This window comes from Hylobates moloch, unplaced genomic scaffold, assembly GCF_009828535.3.
Source record: "Hylobates moloch isolate HMO894 unplaced genomic scaffold, HMol_V3 SCAFFOLD_19, whole genome shotgun sequence".
Lineage (NCBI taxonomy): Eukaryota > Metazoa > Chordata > Mammalia > Primates > Hylobatidae > Hylobates > Hylobates moloch.
This window is the reverse complement of record NW_026652294.1, coordinates 13,058,191-13,076,212: the sequence shown is the minus strand read 5'-3', so window position 1 is coordinate 13,076,212 and position 18,022 is coordinate 13,058,191. Positions and strand designations below refer to the sequence as shown.

At 44.6% G+C, this 18,022-nt stretch overlaps 2 protein-coding genes across 8 annotated transcripts in view; one reads left to right on the top strand and one right to left on the bottom strand.

The window, feature by feature from the left end:
* The window catches only part of EIF4ENIF1 (eukaryotic translation initiation factor 4E nuclear import factor 1), a 59,490-nt gene extending 55,719 nt beyond the window's left edge, over positions 1–3,771 (top strand). For all 5 annotated transcript variants that reach the window (XM_058431676.1, XM_032139838.2, XM_032139837.2 and 2 more), the window contains 4 exons: positions 70–202; positions 1,030–1,374; positions 2,284–2,448; positions 3,012–3,771. In XM_058431676.1, coding sequence (XP_058287659.1) covers positions 70–202; positions 1,030–1,374; positions 2,284–2,448; positions 3,012–3,250 — 882 coding nt within the window. In that variant the 3' untranslated portion in view covers positions 3,251–3,771. The remainder of the gene's footprint in view (positions 1–69; positions 203–1,029; positions 1,375–2,283; positions 2,449–3,011) is intronic.
* Positions 3,772–8,929: 5,158 nt separating this feature from the next.
* DRG1 (developmentally regulated GTP binding protein 1) overlaps positions 8,930–18,022 on the bottom strand; it is a 34,524-nt gene continuing 25,431 nt past the window's right edge. Inside the window, exons 7-10 of one of the 3 annotated variants that reach the window (XM_032139833.2) lie at positions 16,055–16,222; positions 15,662–15,784; positions 9,936–10,036; positions 8,930–9,244 (exon numbers count right to left, since the gene is read on the bottom strand). In XM_032139833.2, the coding sequence (XP_031995724.1) occupies positions 9,219–9,244; positions 9,936–10,036; positions 15,662–15,784; positions 16,055–16,222 (418 nt within the window). In that variant the 3' untranslated portion in view covers positions 8,930–9,218. Of the gene's footprint in view, positions 9,245–9,935; positions 10,037–15,661; positions 15,785–16,054; positions 16,223–18,022 lie in introns of those variants that run through there. The other 2 variants (XM_032139834.2, XM_032139835.2) reach the window with 2 other exon arrangements.

The following is an 18,022-nucleotide window of genomic DNA, read 5'->3' as shown; positions in this document are numbered from 1 at the left end:
TTAATCCTGGCTTAGTATTAGAGAAAGGCACTTAGAGAATGTGCTAATGCCAATTGTTTTTCTCTGCAGCTTTCTCCTTCCTTTACCCCTACCTCGGTGATTCGTAAGATGTATGAGAGCAAAGAGAAAAGCAAGGAGGAGCCAGCATCTGGAAAAGCAGCTCTTGGTGACAGTAAAGAGGATACTCAGAAGGCCAGTGAAGGTACTGCAGAGCTGTTAAGGGCACTGCTCAAGAAAGTATGTGATGAACATGGGCCTGAGCGCTGACCAGCCTGATATTCTATGCAAAGCCCTGGGCAAGGCCACTAGCTTCTCTGGACTATGGTTCTGTGTCAGTGAGAAGGTTCTGCGTGACAGTGAGAAGAATTGGGCCAGCTTACAGTTGCTTGGTTGCTTGAAATTTGACCAATCTAAGAGTGCTACTACCAGACGGGTAGAATGAGTGTTAGTTTAGAATCCTTAGTTAGGTTTCCAAGTTGAATAATTAGTATACTTATTTGGCAAATTAATATAATTCAGCTAGTTTTACTTCTGAAAGATTATGTCCGGCCTGTGGAGACTTAACTGTCCTTATGTGAGAGGCTTTTAGGAGTTGCACAGTAGAGATTTGAAGGACGTGGTAACATGCAGATTCCAAATTAGGGTTTACACAGGTGTTAAAGTATAGATCTGAGAGATTTTTGCCTGTGTTTGAGAAGGCTTGGGGTGGGTGGTGGGGAGGAAATCCTGTTGGTACTATTAAGACAGTTTGGGTTCTTTGACCAGACTCTAATTGCCGTTTAGATTTTCTGTTGTGATGGACTTGCATAATCTAGGCCACAGCCATTTGTGTAGAGAAGGGTGCCCAACAATTCATCTTCTGGTCCTGTTTATGAAGCAAATGATGGTTCCTACCGTGTAGTCCTCTAAACTTGTTAAGGGTATGAGATAAGAATTGAGACCTTAAGAAATGAGATTTATTAGACCAGTGGGAGGCCACAAGTGTTTGGGAGAGGCTTACCAAAATATTTTTTGTTTGGTTCCTCACAGAAAACCTCCTGTCATCCAGCTCTGTACCCAGTGCCGATCGAGACTCTTCTCCCACTACAAATCCAAAACTGTCAGCATTACAGAGGTCTTCGTGTTCCACCCCACTGTCCCAGACCAACCGTTACACCAAAGAACAAGATTATCGACCTAAAGCAACTGGGAGAAAAACACCCACCTTAGCATCCCCAGTTCCTACAACACCTTTTCTCCGCCCTGTCCACCAAGTTCCCCTTGTCTCCCATGTCCCTATGGTTAGGCCTGCTCACCAGCTTCACCCAGGGTTGGTACAGAGGATGCTGGCCCAGGGAGTACATCCACAGCATCTTCCAAGTTTGCTCCAAACTGGTGAGTTTGCAACCTGACTTGGGTGTCGTCAGTTTGTGGGCCTAGAGGACAATTGTTGGCACTGGTGAAGTGCTATAATGTGGGAGATTTCCATCCCTAGAAAGATGTTACTAGATTTTCCCATCTAACTGGCAGGCAGTGGGCCCAATCCAGTCAATCCCCTAGTCCTTTAAAAGATTAGGAACCTAGCTTGGAAGATTCTTCTTCCTTTTTTTTTTTTTTTTTTTTGTAGAGACATAAGTCTCACTCTGTCTCCCTGGCTGGAGTGCAGTGGCGCGATCTCAGCTCACTGCAACCTCTGCCTCCTGGGTTCAAGCAATTCTCCTGTCTCAGCCTCCCGAGTAGCTGGGACTACAGGTGCACGCTGCCACACCCAGATAATTTATTTTGTATTTTAGTAGAGACAGGGTTTCACCGTGTTGCCCAGGCTGGTCTCAAACTCCAAAGCTCAGGCAATCCACCCACCTTGGCCTCCGAAAATGTCAGGATTACAGGCATGAGCCAGAGGATTATTCTTTTTTTTTTTTTGAGTCAGAGTCTTGCTCTGTCGCCCAGGCTGGAGTGCAGTGGCATGATCTCTGCTCACGGCAACCTCTGCCTCCCGAGTTCTAGGTCCCTGCCTCAGCCTTCCGAGTAGCTGGGATTACAGGCACCTGCCACTACACCTGGCTAATTTTTGTATTTTTAGTAGAGACAGGGTTTCACCATGTTGGCCATGCTGGTCTCGAACTCCTGACCTCGTGGTCCACCTGCTTTGGCCTCCCAAAGTGCTGGGATTACAGATGTGAGCCACTGCGCAGAGCCCTTCATTCTTAACAAACTTCCAGATCAGCAAAACTGTACAGTGAAGCTGGAAAATTTCCAGGTAACGTTAAGACTACTCAGCTGCTTGCTTTTTCTGATCAACAGGTGTGCTTCCTCCTGGGATGGACTTGACTCATTTACAGGGAATATCTGGCCCCATCCTGGGTCAGCCCTTTTACCCTTTACCTGCTGCTAGTCACCCTCTCTTAAACCCTCGTCCTGGAACACCTCTGCATCTGGCAATGGTGCAACAGCAGCTACAGCGCTCAGGTAGGTTCAGGAATGTGACAGGTGAGTTTGGGACGGACTTAGGGAGCCTTGAAGCTTTTAGGACTAGTTTCCAGTGGAGATGAATTAACATTTTCATTCTTTAACTTGTTCTAAGTTTGGGACAAAGTGTAACCAGATAATAAGATGAAGTATATTGACCTCTATGCAATTTGGGATTACTGTTCCTGCAAAGTCAGTGGGAAAAGCCAAGTGTGCTCTGGCTTTCTTTTTCCTTTGCCTGTTAGGAGAGAGGGCTGAGAATCCAACAGAGGTTCAGCATCCGGCCTGCCCAGTTAATGTTGCTCCTTCTGCGATGTGGTTACTTGCCATGAGAAGTAGCGGTCGTGTCATCCAGGGTGGGTTTTCAATACTGGTAGCTTCTGAATAGCTCAGCTTTCCATGGTACTGTTTTCTGGCATTGTTGGTATTTTGCAAAGGAGTTTCTAAAGAAGCCCTAGAAAAAATCCTCTAGTAAAGACTTCTTTGGATAGGGTTTGAATGAAGCAGGGTCTAATAAACTTTCCTTCTCATGCTGTGAATGATAACCCTTCTTATCTCCACAGTTCTGCATCCTCCAGGCTCTGGTTCCCAGGCGGCGGCTGTCAGCGTTCAAACCCCTCAGAACGTGCCCAGCCGGTCGGGCCTGCCCCACATGCACTCCCAGCTGGAGCATCGCCCCAGCCAGAGGAGCAGCTCCCCTGTGGGCCTTGCCAAATGGTTTGGCTCAGATGTGCTACAGCAACCCCTGCCCTCCATGCCCGCCAAAGTTATCAGTGTAGATGAATTGGAATACCGACAGTGAGCAGGGCAGGCAGACTCAACTAAGCCCGGACCTGTGGTGGCACCCTGGGCAGGACCCTGCTTCCTCATCTCGGGTTGGTTTATGGGCTTTTACTTTGGAGCACTCTGTGTGAAGCTATTTGGTGGAACCCATGCATCTGGTGTGGTCCGCATTATGATGGAAGGATCTTAACCAGTTGAGTGGAGTGTACCTTGTCTGAATACAGGATGCACAACATTGTCAATCCTGGAAATGGTCTTTCTTTTTTGTAAGATATGTGAATGAAGTGTTGGTGTCCTCACCAAGAGGTGGCACCTAAGGGTTCTGAGGAAATAAATGTATAGACCCTTATGTACAGACCTGTGTATAAACAACTTTTGTATATACATATAGGATAGCTTTTTTGAACTTATACAGCTGTACATAAAAGTAGCTGATATTAGTTAGGCCTGTGTCAACAGTTTGGATTTTTTTCACTTGTACATTTGGGATTTTCTTTTGGTTGATTAAAATTGCATATGCTAAGTGTGTGAATGAAGTAACTGACATTGTTGTGTTTATTTCCTCTCTGAAACCCTAATTTTGTTTGGAGACAGGGTCTCACTCTGTGTTGCCCAGGCTGGAGTAGAGTGGTGCAATTGTGGCTCACTGCAGCTTCAACCTCCTGGGCTCAAGCAATCCTCTCACCTCAGCCTCCCAAGTAGATGGAACTACAGGCACACACGACTAACTTTTTTCTTTTTTTGTAGAGGCAGGGTCTTACCATGTAGCCCAAGCTAGTCTTCTTAATTTCTAACCAGCCAAGCTATGCTCAGTATGTTCCTTTAGGGAAGTGATCTGAAGTTTAAGCTTTTCTTGAAAACCCATGGAAATTGGGCACTGTGACTCATGCCTGTAATCTCAGCACTCTGGGAGGCAGAGGCGGGCGGATCACGAAGTCAAGAGATCAAGACCATCCTAGCCAAGATGGTGAAATCCCGTCTCTACTAAAAATACAAAACTAGCTGGGCATGGTGGCACACACCTGTAGTCCCAGCTACTCGGGAGGCTGAGACAGAAGAATCACCTGAACCTGGGAGGCAGAGGTTGCAGTGAGCTGAGATTGCGCCACTGCAATCCAGCTTGGCGACAGAGTGAGACTCCATCTTAAAAAAAAAAAAAAAAAAAGTTAATTGGACTCTATCTTGATTTAGGAGAAATCAGCTATGGCCTTTTTCCTTGAGCTTTAAAGACTCCAACAGGTCCATTTATACTGGACTGACCCTATAGCTAGCGTAGCCTTGTGGCTAATACCAGGATATCTATAGTGTAATTTCCAAGATTAAACTGACCTAGTGAAAACAATTTGTTTATTGAGGAATCATCTATTACATATGGTAGTTTCTCTCAAACAAATCATGTTTACTGGGGCATCCTGTTTCTCTAAGCTCAGAGTTCTGATTCAACCCACTGAAGTCTAAGAATTTCCCTTAAGACTCATGCATTAATTGACTCCTTGTGTTCTGTATCACATTCCTTAGCTCACAATTGTTTTATTATTCACCTTAACTATTAGTATATACATAGCACTGACGGATAAAGATTCTACAAAATACAGTACAGTCCTGAGTCCCCTTTCCTAACTGGAGGTTTTTCAGTCCTGCTATGAGGTGATACTTATTTCCCATGCTACTCAAGTTAATTTACCAGAGTTCTAGATATTTGTCCATTTAGGACCATTTTAGGACTCCATGCTAAAGGGTCAGATAATGAGGTAAAAGGTCAAGGTGGTTGGATATTTGACTACAAGGGTAGTAGAGTCTTGAGCAGCCTAAGTCTTGACTGTTTGTTTGTTAGGGAATAATGACTATAAGCCTGGAACTGCCCACCCTGCCGTGTACTTGCAGGAATACAAGAAAGCAGGTCACCTTTCAACAAAACCTGGCTTTGTGGATTATGCATGAAGTCAGTCTCTTCCTGGTACTTTTCTTTCAACCTCATTAGTAATCCCCTTCCCCCATGCTATGCACTCCATGTGATTCCTCAGCTTCAGAAATAGACCCTGTTTAGAATTTTTGGCAAATGCTTTCTGGTTTCCACAGGTGGAAGCTGGAAAGCAGTCCCAAGTGTCAATGGCAGAACACAGATACCTGAATCCAGTTCCACCTTTCCTGTGTATCCTCTTCCACTTATCTTACTTCCCCTTCATGTTGAACCAACGTTAATAGGTACAAGGTAAGGAGGACTGGGTTGAAGCTGCTAGTAAAGGCTTCCTTTTCGGGCTAGAAGCTAGTAGGACAGAAACAGGTACCATGCAAAGAGCAAAGCCATTAGCTGGTGATTGGCAAATGGAGCCAGAAGGAAATAAGGGAGTATTGCTAAGAGTATCAGCAGAAACTAGACATACAGGTTTTAGCAAAAGTATTTTGGTAAACACAAGGACTAGAGGAAGTGGGAGGGTAGCGGGGGATGAAGGCAAAAGACATATTAATGCAGTCTTCAAGGAGCTAAGACCTTGATATAGGATGAGGGCAAAGAGGAAGAGATGTCTTTGGAGAAACTTTTGATGTCTTGCAGGCACAAGATGAGTTCAGAAGCAATCAGTGCTGGAAGGATGTGCAAAATAAAAGTTAAGAGAAGCTAAGGATATAGAAGCCATCCTGAAAGTAAAACAGCTCAGGGCCACAAAGCATATCATGGACAATCTGTTAAGCAGGGGAGGTCAGGTAGGAGAGGAAAGAATAGTCCCACCCAAAGGAAGCAGTTAAATAGTCTTTGGGAGGTCAGTGGTAAAAGGAAGTGGGAATGAAGTGAACAGAGAGTGCAGCTAGGCCTTCCCCTAGGAGATAGCTGAGTGTCTTTTAAGCCAGACTCTATTAAGAGGGAAGGGAAGTGGGAGGTCCATTGGCCTTTCTTTGTGAACTATGAGCATAAACACAAACCAAGAATGATGATAACTTACAGGGTTAAATTCTGGTTCTTCAATAATTCTATTCCCTTTACCAACAATTGATTCAAAAATAGACATGTGACCCAATTTTAGGCCATGAGACAAGGACAAACTGGGTGGCTTCTGGAAAATAGCTTCCCAAAAAGGTAAGACCAAGTTCCCTTCCATTTCAGCCGGTTAAGTTAGCGCTTTCTGCTAAATGCAGCTAAGCGTGTTCTAACTAGTTAAATGGCACAGAACAGTGGATCTGTTTACTTGTAATAAAGTCAGGAAAGAAACATGGAATATGTAAAAGCACAGGAAATTCAAATCATGCTATGACAGCCAAACCAGTAAAGTCTTAGAGTTAATAAGGAGAAAGCCTTTAGCTGTACCTCCACAGTGGTCATACCCTAGGCAGCATTCCCGATACCAAACACACCCCTCTCCCAGAACTGCTAAGTCTAAGCCCAGAGGAAAAAGGGAAAGGTAGGGTAATTCTCTCCTCAAGGAGACCAGGGGACCCTGGATCAAGCCATGGGGAGGGTGCTAAATGATGGACACAAGGCCTATTCACAGCACATCCTGAGGCCTTAGGATGAACTGGATTTCAGCAATCTTCCCTCCCCAACATCCTGGCAGTGCTAAATGCTTGCTCAATGAAAGTGAATTTTGGCAAGAAGAGTCCCCAGAAACCCAATATGTTCTGGCTGGAGAACAAACCTTCCTGGAAATCCCATAGCTCAGAAAGCCAATGTTTCCCTGTTCCCCTGCAGGGTTGGGGCAGGCTCTAAGACCATGGCCTCTATCATGAATGCACCAGTGGTATCAAGGCCGATATTCTGAAAAGTAACTAGCATACCAGGCTTCAGGAGCTTATCTTCCGGGTCTGGGGACAGTGATAAGCCCAAGCTGCAGGAAGACTATCAAAGGGAAGCAACTGCTATTAGGGCAGCAGGAGAAAACAAGCACTGGACAGAGGCTGAGTATGTGAATAATCCCACACTGTGATCTCTCATGACCTGCTAAAAGCTCTGGCTTGCCTCATTTGAAGAAATAATCAAATTCTGTCTTTCTGCAAACCTATTCTTCCTGATTTTCTCAGGGACTACTGTATCATCTCTGTTGTCCATACTGAAATAATGTTTGACTTCTTCCCAAGAGCAAGTTAGTTAACAAGTTTAAGATTTCTCCTCCATACTTACATGCCCATACCTTCCTTTCTGCCCATATTCTTCATTTCTTGGCGACAGGGTCTCACTCTGTCACCCAGGCTGGAGTGCAGTGGCCCATCTTAGCTCACTGCAGCCTGGACCTCCCAGGCTCAAGCAATCCTCCCACCTCAGCCTTCCGAACAGCTGGGACTACAGGCACACACCACCATGCCCATCTAATTTTTTAAATTTTTTGTAGAGATTGGGCCTCACTACGTTGTCCAGGCTGGTCTCGAACACCTGAGCTCAGGCGATCTTCCTGCCCTGACCTCCCAAAGTGCTAGGATTACAGGTGGGAGCTACTGGGCCCAGCCCCCTACGCCCATATTGTTACCCACCACACCAAGATTTTTATCAACCAATTTCACACAATCAGAGCAATCCCCTTAAATTCCTATATTCCTACCCCCCAAGTATCTGATTATGTCCTTAGCATCCTCTCAAGTGGTCCTGACACCAACCCTCCTCCTAAACCTCCCACCTCCATACATACACATATGTGAACACACAAACCTGCTTTGATCACACCAGTTGCCTCACTTGCAATGTACCCTCGCCCAAGTTATTGGCTGAGGCCAGGACTTTCATGGGGATTCAAGCAGAAAGTCTGGGTTATGGGAAAGAAGGCATTTAGTTGGCCGGGCACGGTGGCTCACACCTGTAATCCCAGCACTCTGGGAGGCTGAGGCGAGCGGATCACCTGAGGTCAGGAATTCAAGACCAGCCTGACCAACATGGAGAAACCCCATCTCTACTAAAAATACAAAATTAGCGGGGCATGGTGGTACATGCCTGTAATCCCAGCTAATCGGGAGGCTGACACAGGAGAATCGCTTGAACCCGGGAGGCGGAGGTTTCGGTGAGCCGAGATCACGCCATTGCACTCCAGCCTGGGCAGCAAGAGCGAAACTCCGTCTCAAAAAAAAAAAGAAAAAGAAAAAAGCATTTCAGTGGCCCAGCTGGCAGCATAGTTCAGCTCAACATTCAGCCCAACACTGATGATGTACAGCTGTGCTCTACATAGGGCAGACAGCCCAGTAAAAGGCTCGGTGCAACAAAAGCCAAGAGTCATTGAATACTTATAAATTGCTTAGTACAGTATTTGACATATAAGTACCATCTCCCTCCACTACTAACAATCACCACCGCAGAAAGTAAGTGCTATTACTATCCCCATGTTACATGAGGAAACTGAGGCTCATAAAGGTTGGGTAATTTGTTCAGGGCTCCACAGCTAACTAGAGGTGGACCTGCAATTTCAAACCCTGATCTGCCTGGTTGGAGTACTTAATTACATGATCTCCCAAAGTAGGTTAGCCTTGCGGGGAGTGATCAGTTAACTTACGTAAAGTCCTTCCTCCAGTATCATGTGGGAAAGACCACTTGAAAGGACTGAAAGCCATATCTAGTTTGGAAGGGGTTCCCATAAGTAAACATCAAATAAGATGCAGCATGTCATATTTTTATCCATTTCACACTCAAGATCAAGTTCCCAAGGATCCCTTCTGTAGCTACTTCACCGTATATACCCTTCCTCATTCAGCCCATCCCAAAACAAATTCTGACAATGACACGAGCTGCATGTAGCAGACCAGCCTACCAGGTCTTTTATGCAGTTCAACATAAAAGGTGACACCAAGGTAAGACAAATGAAGTTCCAGTTTGGGTGCCTCCATCTCCCTCCCCTGGATACTGATCCGGTGACTGCCAAAACCAGAAAGAACTGGGGTAGGGTGCCTGATCATGGGGAACACTGTTGTGGTTCGCCCAGCAGATGGGAAAAGGGAAAGGTTTCACTTCTTCACAATTTGAATGACATCCTCATCCTCCAACGTATGGTCTTTACCCACTTTCTGAGGATTGTGTTTCACAGAGAGACCCCAGACCAGAGCACTGTATGGAAGAGAAAAAGAACAGTCAGTGTAAATAATAACCTAGCTTCTGCCCTATTTGCCTGGATACCACCCTTCTGCTCAGATTTAGTATCACACTCTTAAGAACCATAGACCTACAAAAGCTTTTATCTTCCCTAGCAGCATGAGACACTGAAGCCTTAACATATAAGCCGGCAAAGACTTCTGGAAGTTGTGTGGTTCCTCTTATTGCAGAAAGTCAAAGACAAAAAACATGTTTAGTATAAAGAGCCTAGTTTAAAATTAAAAGCATGAATTTGTTATAGAGAAATACCCTGGGCTGGGCGCATTGGCTCACACCCGTAATCTCACCACTTTGGGAGGCCGAGGCAGGTGGATCACCTGAGATCAGGTGTTCAAGAAGAGCCTGGCCAACATGGTGAAACCCCGTCTCCACTAAAAATACAAAAATTAGCTGGGCGTGGTGGCAGGTGCCTGTAATCCCAACTACTCGGGAGGCTGAGGCAGAAGAATGGCTTGAACCCAGGAGGCAGAGGTTGCAGTGAGCCAAGATCACGCCATTGCACTCCAGGTTGGGCAACAAGAGCGAAACTCCATCTCAAAAAAAAAAAAAAAAAAAATCCATCATTTAATCTTCATAGAGAAATACCCTGAAAATTTCAGACTGATTCTTACAGATATAATATCACTTACAGACTGTTAGAGAATACCTGTTTTTGCTGGGTTTCCTGAAACCATCAGTGGGTACCGACAAGAAATTAGGGCCTCTCTCTTCAGCCATGCCAGGAAAATCTTCCTCCCTAACAAGAAACTGTAATTGATATGTCCTCCCGATTTACTGGAACATGTGAAGGTAATTTATATCCATGGGCCTCCAAACTTAAGAATATGTTGTGCTAGTGATGAAAACTGGTGAATGAAACACCGAGACCTGCCTCACAGAGACTAAGAATTGTGTACCAAGAGTAAAAAAGGTGGCTATATTGTTATTATATTATCATTGAGTCAAAACCTCATTAAAAAATCTATATTCCAGGCCGGGTGCAGTGGCTCATGCCTCTAATTCCAGCACTTTGGGAGGCTGAGGCGGGCGGATCACGAGGTCAGGAGTTCGAGACCAGCCTGGCTAATATGGTGAAACCCTGTCTCTACTAAAAATACAAAAATTAGGCCAAGTGTAGTGGCTCACACCTGTAATCCCAGCATTTGGGAGGCCCAGGCGGGCGGATCATGAGGTCAAGAGATCGAGACCATCCTGGCCAACATGGTGAAACCCCGTCTCTACTAAAAATACAAAAAAATTAGCTGGGCATGGTAGCGTGCACCTGTAGTCCCAGCTACTTGGGAGGCTGAGGCAGGAGAATCGCTTGAACCTGGGAGGCGGAGGGTGCAGTGAGCCGAGATCGTGCCACTGCACTCTAGCCTGGGCGACTGAGTCTCGCTCAGTCTCAAAAAAAAAACACACACACACACACAAAAAAACACAAAGCACAGAATAAGGGATCGATGTGGTCAAGGGCATGAAGGAAATGGAAAAGGGATAAGTGTTATAATTAATTAGGCCTGAAGATGAAAGTTTTCTATTATTAAGAGAGTTGTACCAGCCTGGGCAGCATGGAGAAACCCTAGCTCTACAAAAATAGAAAAAATTAGCCAGGCATGGTGGTTTGCACCTGTAGTCCCAGCTATTTGAAAGGCTGAGGTGGGAGGATCGCTTGAGCCCAGGAGTTCAAGGCTGCAGTGAACCACGATTACGCCACTGGACTCCAGCCTGGGCAGCAAGAGAACAAGACCCTATCTCAAAAAAAAAAAAACAAAGATAGTTGTGCAATAATTAAAGGAAAAAAAAAACAGTAAAATAAGGAGCAAATAAAATCCTGTTTACTTCGATATATTTCTTATCTGAGACATTTTTCTCCCCTTTTTAATTCCCTGGTAAATTTAAAGTTCTGAAGGTTTTGAATAATGTTTTGCCACCATAGAAGGAAAGAGCTATATATAACTCTACAAAGTTTGAAAAAGGACAGTGTTTAACTTTTTACAAAAGTCATCTTTACCAGTTAAAGTAACTGCCAAAGCATAATGTTTTGACTGTGGTGGAAATTAGCACTTACATGTGGAATTCAGTTGTTTTATATATAAGGATCTGAAGGTCAGTAAAGGACTTCACTCTCTCAGTACTCTTAGGATCAGAAACAAGTTTTGTTTTTTCTTTGTTTGGTTGGTTTTTTGAGGCAGGGTCTCAGTCTGCTGCCCAGGCTAGAGTACAGGGGGCATGATCATTATCATGGTTCGCTGCAACATCAACCTCCTGGGCTCAAGCAATCCTACCTCTGCCTCCTGAGTAGCTGGGACCACAGGTGCCTGGTACCATGTCTGGCTAATTATTTTATTTTTTATAAAGATGGGGGTATGACTATATTGCCTAGTCTGATCTCACACTCAAGACTCAACCTCCTGGACTCAAGCAGTCCTCCTGCCTTGGCCTCCCAAAGTGCTGAGATTACAGGCGTGAGCTACCACACCTAGCTCTATTTTCTTCTTTTGTTTTTAACCCTTTTTCCTATTCAGAAAAAAAAGTGCGGCGGGCACAGTGGCTCACACCTGTAATCCCAACACTTTGGGAGGCCGAGGCGGGCAGATCACGAGGTCAGGAGATCGAGACCATCCTGGCTAACACGGTGAAACCCCATCTCTACTAAAAATACAAAAAATTAGCCAGGCATGGTGGCAGGTGCCTGTAGTGCCAGCTACTTGGGAGGCTGAGGCAGGAGAATGGCATGAACCCGGGAAGCGGAGCTTGCAGTGAGCGGAGATCACGCCACTGCACTCTAGCCTGGGCAACAGAGTGAGACTCCATCTCAAAAAAAAAAGAAAAAAAAAATGATCCCTGTAGTACTGAACTAGAATCAGAGGTAACAGTATAAACTCATGGTTTTTAGGAAAGATGGATAGATAAATGATGGATAGTGAGGAAGGATAAGACAGATACAGAAATACAGATGTGTATATAAGCATCATTAGTATCCATACATGTATTTCCTATTTGCTGAGAGGGCCTACAGGCAATGATAACCTACTTGCTAACAATGAGCACACTTAGCACCCACATCTTGAAAACTGGGGCTCCTTGGAGAAGTGACTAATTTTCAGGGCTAGTGCAGGCAAAATCAATGTCATTTGGGAACATCTAAGTATTAACAGTACCAAAAAGTAAGGAAAGGCTGGGCACGGGTGGCTGATGCCTATAATCCTGCACTTTGGGAGGCAGAGATGGAAGGATCACTTGAACCCAGGAGTTTGAGAAGCCTAGGCAACATTACAAGACCCCATCTCTACAATAAATAAATGGCTCATGCCTGTAATCCCAGCACTTTGGGAGGCGAAGACAGGTGGATCATTAGAGCCCAGGCATTGGAGACCAGTCTGGGCAACATAAGTCAGATCTTGTCTCTACAAAAAAAAAAAAAGAAAAAACTAGCTGGGCATGGTGATGCACACTTGGGGTTCCAGCTACTCCGGAGGCTGAGGCAGGCTGAGGCTTGAGCCCATGAGATCAAGGCTACAGTGAGCTGTGATCGTGCCACTGCACTCCAGCTTGGGCAACAGTGAGACCATGTCTCAAAAAAAAAAAGCAACTTATCAAAAGAACACAGGGGCCGACATGAAGGAGTTCGTAATGGCCAAAGCTTTGTAATAATTTGAGCAACAAAATAATAATAGTGTTAGAATACATCCTATAGAATAAAATAACCAAGAGCTCATACTGATAGGAATTATGAGTTAAATAGAGAAGTGGTAGCTCTAACACACAGAAGTCCAATAAATAAATGTAAAATAAAAAAGGAAAATAAAGAATCACCATTAGGCCAGGCGTGGTAGCTCATGCCTGTCTGTAATCCCAGCACTTTGGGAGGCCGAGGTAGGCAGATCACCTGAGGTCAGGAGTTTGAGACCAGCCTGACTACTAAAAATACAAAAATTTCTACTAAAAACACAAAAATTAGCCGGGCACGGTGGCACACGCCTGTAGTACCAGCTACTCAGGAGGCTGAGGTAGAAGAATTGCTTGAACCCGGGAACCAGAGGTTGCAGTGAGCTAAGATTGCGCCACTACACTCCAGCCTATGGCTAGGTAAACATCATAGCCGTAAATGTCACAGACAAGCCTCACCAGTAGATGCTAATAGCAGGCAAAAATTTGAAGAGAAACAGGACTTTCACAGTCTCAAAAGTACCCCGAGATACTTATAAAATACGAAGAGAAAAATAATACCTTCACAGCAGAGAAACCCACCCTACACCAACTTAACCAAGTAATCAATGTGAATATTATCATCAGTAAGGTATATCAACATCATGAATCTCATATAATGATACATTGAGAAGAACATATCATTATTTTTGTGATATTCTTACCAAAAATGCATGATCTCATTTCAATCATGAGAGAACACTGGACAAACTCAAACTAAGGAATATTTAATCAAATAACTAGTGAACACAATTCAAAAGCGTCAAGATCATGAATGACAGTGAAAGTCTAAGGAAATATTACTGGTAGACTAGAACACAAGAAGACTACAAACAAGTAACTAGATGCCACACAGGTTCCTGGAACACAAAACAGACGCCAGTAAAAGTAATAAAATTCAAATAAGATCTATAGTTAACAACATCATAACAATGCTTATTTCCTGTTTTTGATAATTTTATTTTTATTTATTTATTTATTTATTTATTTATTTATTTATTTTTTTGAGACGGAGTCTGGCTCTGTCGCCCAGGCTGGAGTGCAGTGGCGCAATCTCAGCTCGCTGTAAGCTCCGCCTCCTGGGTTCACGCTATTCTCCTGCCTCAGCCTCCCCAGTAGCTGGGACTACAGGCGCCCGCCACTACGCCCGGCTAATTTTTTGTATTTTTAGTAGAGACGGGGTTTCACCATGTTAGCCAGGATGGTCTCGATCTCCTGACCTCGTGATCTGCCCACCTCGGCCTCCCAAAGTGCTGGGATTACAGGCGTGAGCCACCGCGCCCGGCCTTTGATAATTTTATAGTAATGTGAGCTGTTAACATTAGAAGTGGAGTGAGAGATAAAAGGAAACTTTGGGCTGGGCGCGGTGGCTCACGCCTGTAATCCCAGCACTTTGGGAGGCTGAGGCAGGCAGATCACAGGGTCAGGAGATTGAGACCATCCTGGCTAACACGGTGAAACCCCGTCTCTACTGAAAAATACAAAAAAATTAGCCGGGCATGGTGGCGGGCACCTGTAGTCCTAGCTACTCGGGAGGCTGAGGCAGGAGAATGGTGTGAACCCGGGAGGCGGAGCTTGCAGTGAGCCGAGATTGCGCCACTGCACTCCAGCCTGGGAGACAGAGCGAGACTCCATCACAAAAAAAAAAAAAAAAAGGAAACTTTACCATATTTACAACTTTGCTATTGGTCTAAAATAAGTTCAAAATAAAAAATTAGTATGCTGGGCATAGTGGCTCACACCTATAATCCTAACACTTTGGGAGGCTGAAGCAGGTGAATTGCTCAAGCTCAGGAATTCAAGACCAGCCTGGTAAACAAAGCAAGACCTCGTCTCTAATAAACATTTTTTAAGGCCAGGCAAGGTGGCTCATGCCTGTAATCCCAGCACTTTGGGGGGCTGAGGTCAAGAATTCAAGACCAGCCTGACCAACATGGAGGAACCCCATCTCTACTAAAAATACAAAAATAGCTGGGCATGGTGGCACATGCCTATAATCCCAGCTACTCGGGAGGTTGAGGCGGGAGAATCACTTGAACCCGGGAAGCATAAGTTGCAGTGAGCCAAGATCACGCCATTGCACTCCAGCCTGGGCAACAAGAGCGAGACTGTCTCAAAAAACGAAAAATTAAAAATTAGCCGGGTATAGTGGTGTGCACCTGTAGTCCCAGCTACTCAGGAGGCTGAGGCAGGAGGACTGCTTGAGCCCATTAGATTGAGGCTCCAGTGAGCTATGATCCCACCACTCCCTCCAGCCAAGGCAACAGCAAGACTGTCGCAAAAATAAAATAATTTTTTTTCAGTCTGCATCAGTAGTGAAAAATATAAGAGATTAGGGAGGTTTTGCCCATGTTTAAGGTTTAGAAGGGGGCTCAGTACCCAGTAGAGGCCAGTGTGACACTGGCAGGCATTATTAATATTTGTGTTTGCCAAGAGGAAGATGAAATAATGAGGGAAGGTCAGGGCTGTTTGTGTCATCAGGCTTCCTGACCTAAAGAGGTTTCTAGAGCTCTTCCTATTCTAATTAGGCACGGTTTTAAGAAGACACTGCAGAGTTCTAGCCAAGCAAACATTTCAGTAGCCTTCCTGCCTTCTTTTTTAAAACGCTATCCTAAGAATTACTAGTTAGTAAAATTGGTAACTCATAGGAAAAAGGAGGGACCACAGGCCCATGATACTTACTATTTAAATTCTTTGATAAGATTTTTGTGAATCTTCATGCAGAAATCCTCCACTGTGGTCCTGGAGTAAGGAAGCACGACTGGGGATGTGTAATCTGGTAACTGACCTTTGGGTTTGGTGTAACTAGAATAGAGAGGGCATAAAGATTACTGCCTTCTTAGAATATCTCATGTGTTGAATGTATAGCAACCCTCCATCACCCCTGAACATCAGACCAGGACAACCTCCAACCTAAGGGAAAAAGTGTCCTCAATATGACCTAGTAGATAATAGGAACCAATTTACTTATATTTTCAAAAAGAGCCAGATTTTGTTAATGAACTCCAGAAAGTATCATTTTAGGACAGTCTGGTTAATTCCTACAGCAACATTACCCTATCCACAAAGACTTACATTCTCACTAGTTTCAGATAGTCCCAGATCTTTTCCAATAGGTCATCAAAATTCCAGCGGTGATGGGCAGAGATGGGTACACAGTGAGGCACCTTATAGATGATATCCAATTCCTCAATGGAGATTTGGTCAATCTTATTTAACACATAGATACAGGGGATATAAACTCTACAAAAGTTGAAGAAAAACAGGGTATTAGTCTGGAGTTGTTGACAAAACTGTCAGACTGTTGAACAGCACACCCTCACCCAGACCCAACTGGTGCTCCCAAGAGGGATCATAAGTAGCAGAACAGCCAGAAAAAGAAAAAAGAAAAAGAAAAAGTGAACTATGGGTTGAAAAGTAACAAAAGTCAGGCCCTAGTACCAGCCACAAAGCTAATTGCTAGGAAAGCATACTGCAGTGGAAAGAACACAAGCTTTGAAGTGCTCAGACTGATTCTAATCCCAGCTGGCCCTCCATATATGCAGGTTTTGCATTCCTGAATTCAACCAACTGCAGATCAAAACCCACAGACACGGAGAGTCAGCTGTACTACACCATTTTATATATGAGCCTTGAGCATCTGCAGGTTTCATTATCTGCAAGGGGTCCTGGAAGCAATCCTCTGTGGATATGAAGAGGTGATGTTATGTGTCCCTAAGGAAAGTTACTTAACCTCTGAGTCAGTTTCCTACAAGGCTGTTTTAAAACATAATTTATACTTAAAGACTAAAAAATAAATGTTTTATTTATTGGTACAATAAATAATACTGGTAAAACAGATATAGCATCTACCGATGTCATATTCCTAGTGTCGAATCAATATGACAGCTAAGGTTACTAATAATTAGGCAAGCCACAACTTCTCAGGGTTTAACTGCCTCACTTGTAAAATGCCTAACTGAAAACAATGGCTTCAGGCCGGGCGCGGTGGCTCACGCTTGTAATCCCAGCACTTTGGGAGGCCGAGGCGGGCGGATCACGAGGTCAGGAGATCGAGACCATGGTGAAACCCCGTCTCTACTAAAAATACAAAAAATTAGCCGGGCGCGGTGGCTCACGCTTGTAATCCCAGCACTTTGGGAGGCCGAGGCGGGCGGATCACGAGGTCAGGAGATCGAGACCACGGTGAAACCCCGTCTCTACTAAAAATACAAAAAAATAGCCGGGCGTGGTGGCGGGCGCCTGTAGTCCCAGCTACTCGGAGAGGCTGAGGCAAGAGAATGGCGTGAACCCGGGAGGCGGAGCTTGCAGTGAGCTGAGATTGCGCCACTGCACTCCAGCCTGGGTGACAGAGCGAGACTCCGTCTCAAAAAAAAAACAAAAAACAATGGCTTCTGTTTGTTTTCAAATGAGGAGTAAATACACTCATCCAACATATAGGAACAAATGACTAGGGGAGCAACTAAAAATATTATATGCAAATGCTATGAGTAATTTTAACAGTGACTTAACTTATTAAAGTCTCAGTAATATTAATGGGCTGGGCATAGTGGCTTATGCTTATAATCCCAACACGTTGGGAGGCCAAGGCAGGCAGATTGCTTGAGCCCAGGAGTTCAAGACTAGTCTCGGCAACGTGGTGAAACAACATCTCTACAAAAAATACAAAAATTAGCTGGGCTTGGTGGCACACGCCCATAGTCCCAGCTACTCAGGAGGTTGAGGTGGGAGGATGGATTGAGCCCAGGAGTTCAAGGCTGCGGTAAGCCATGATCACACCACTGCAGTACAGCCTGGGTGACAAGAGCGTGACTCTGTCTCAAAAAAAAAAAAAAAAAAAAGTAATGTATCATGAAATAGATATTCAGCTACATACTCTTAGGATGGAGAAAACAGACACAGCCTGGCCCCCTCAGACTTCTGAAGGACACAGCCTATATAACTTCTCAGGTGGATTAATTCTGGAAGAGCAGACTGACCTACTACTTTCTTCAACTATCACATGACAAAGTTTAGGGGGCAGCTTAGTTTACAGCAAGTAAC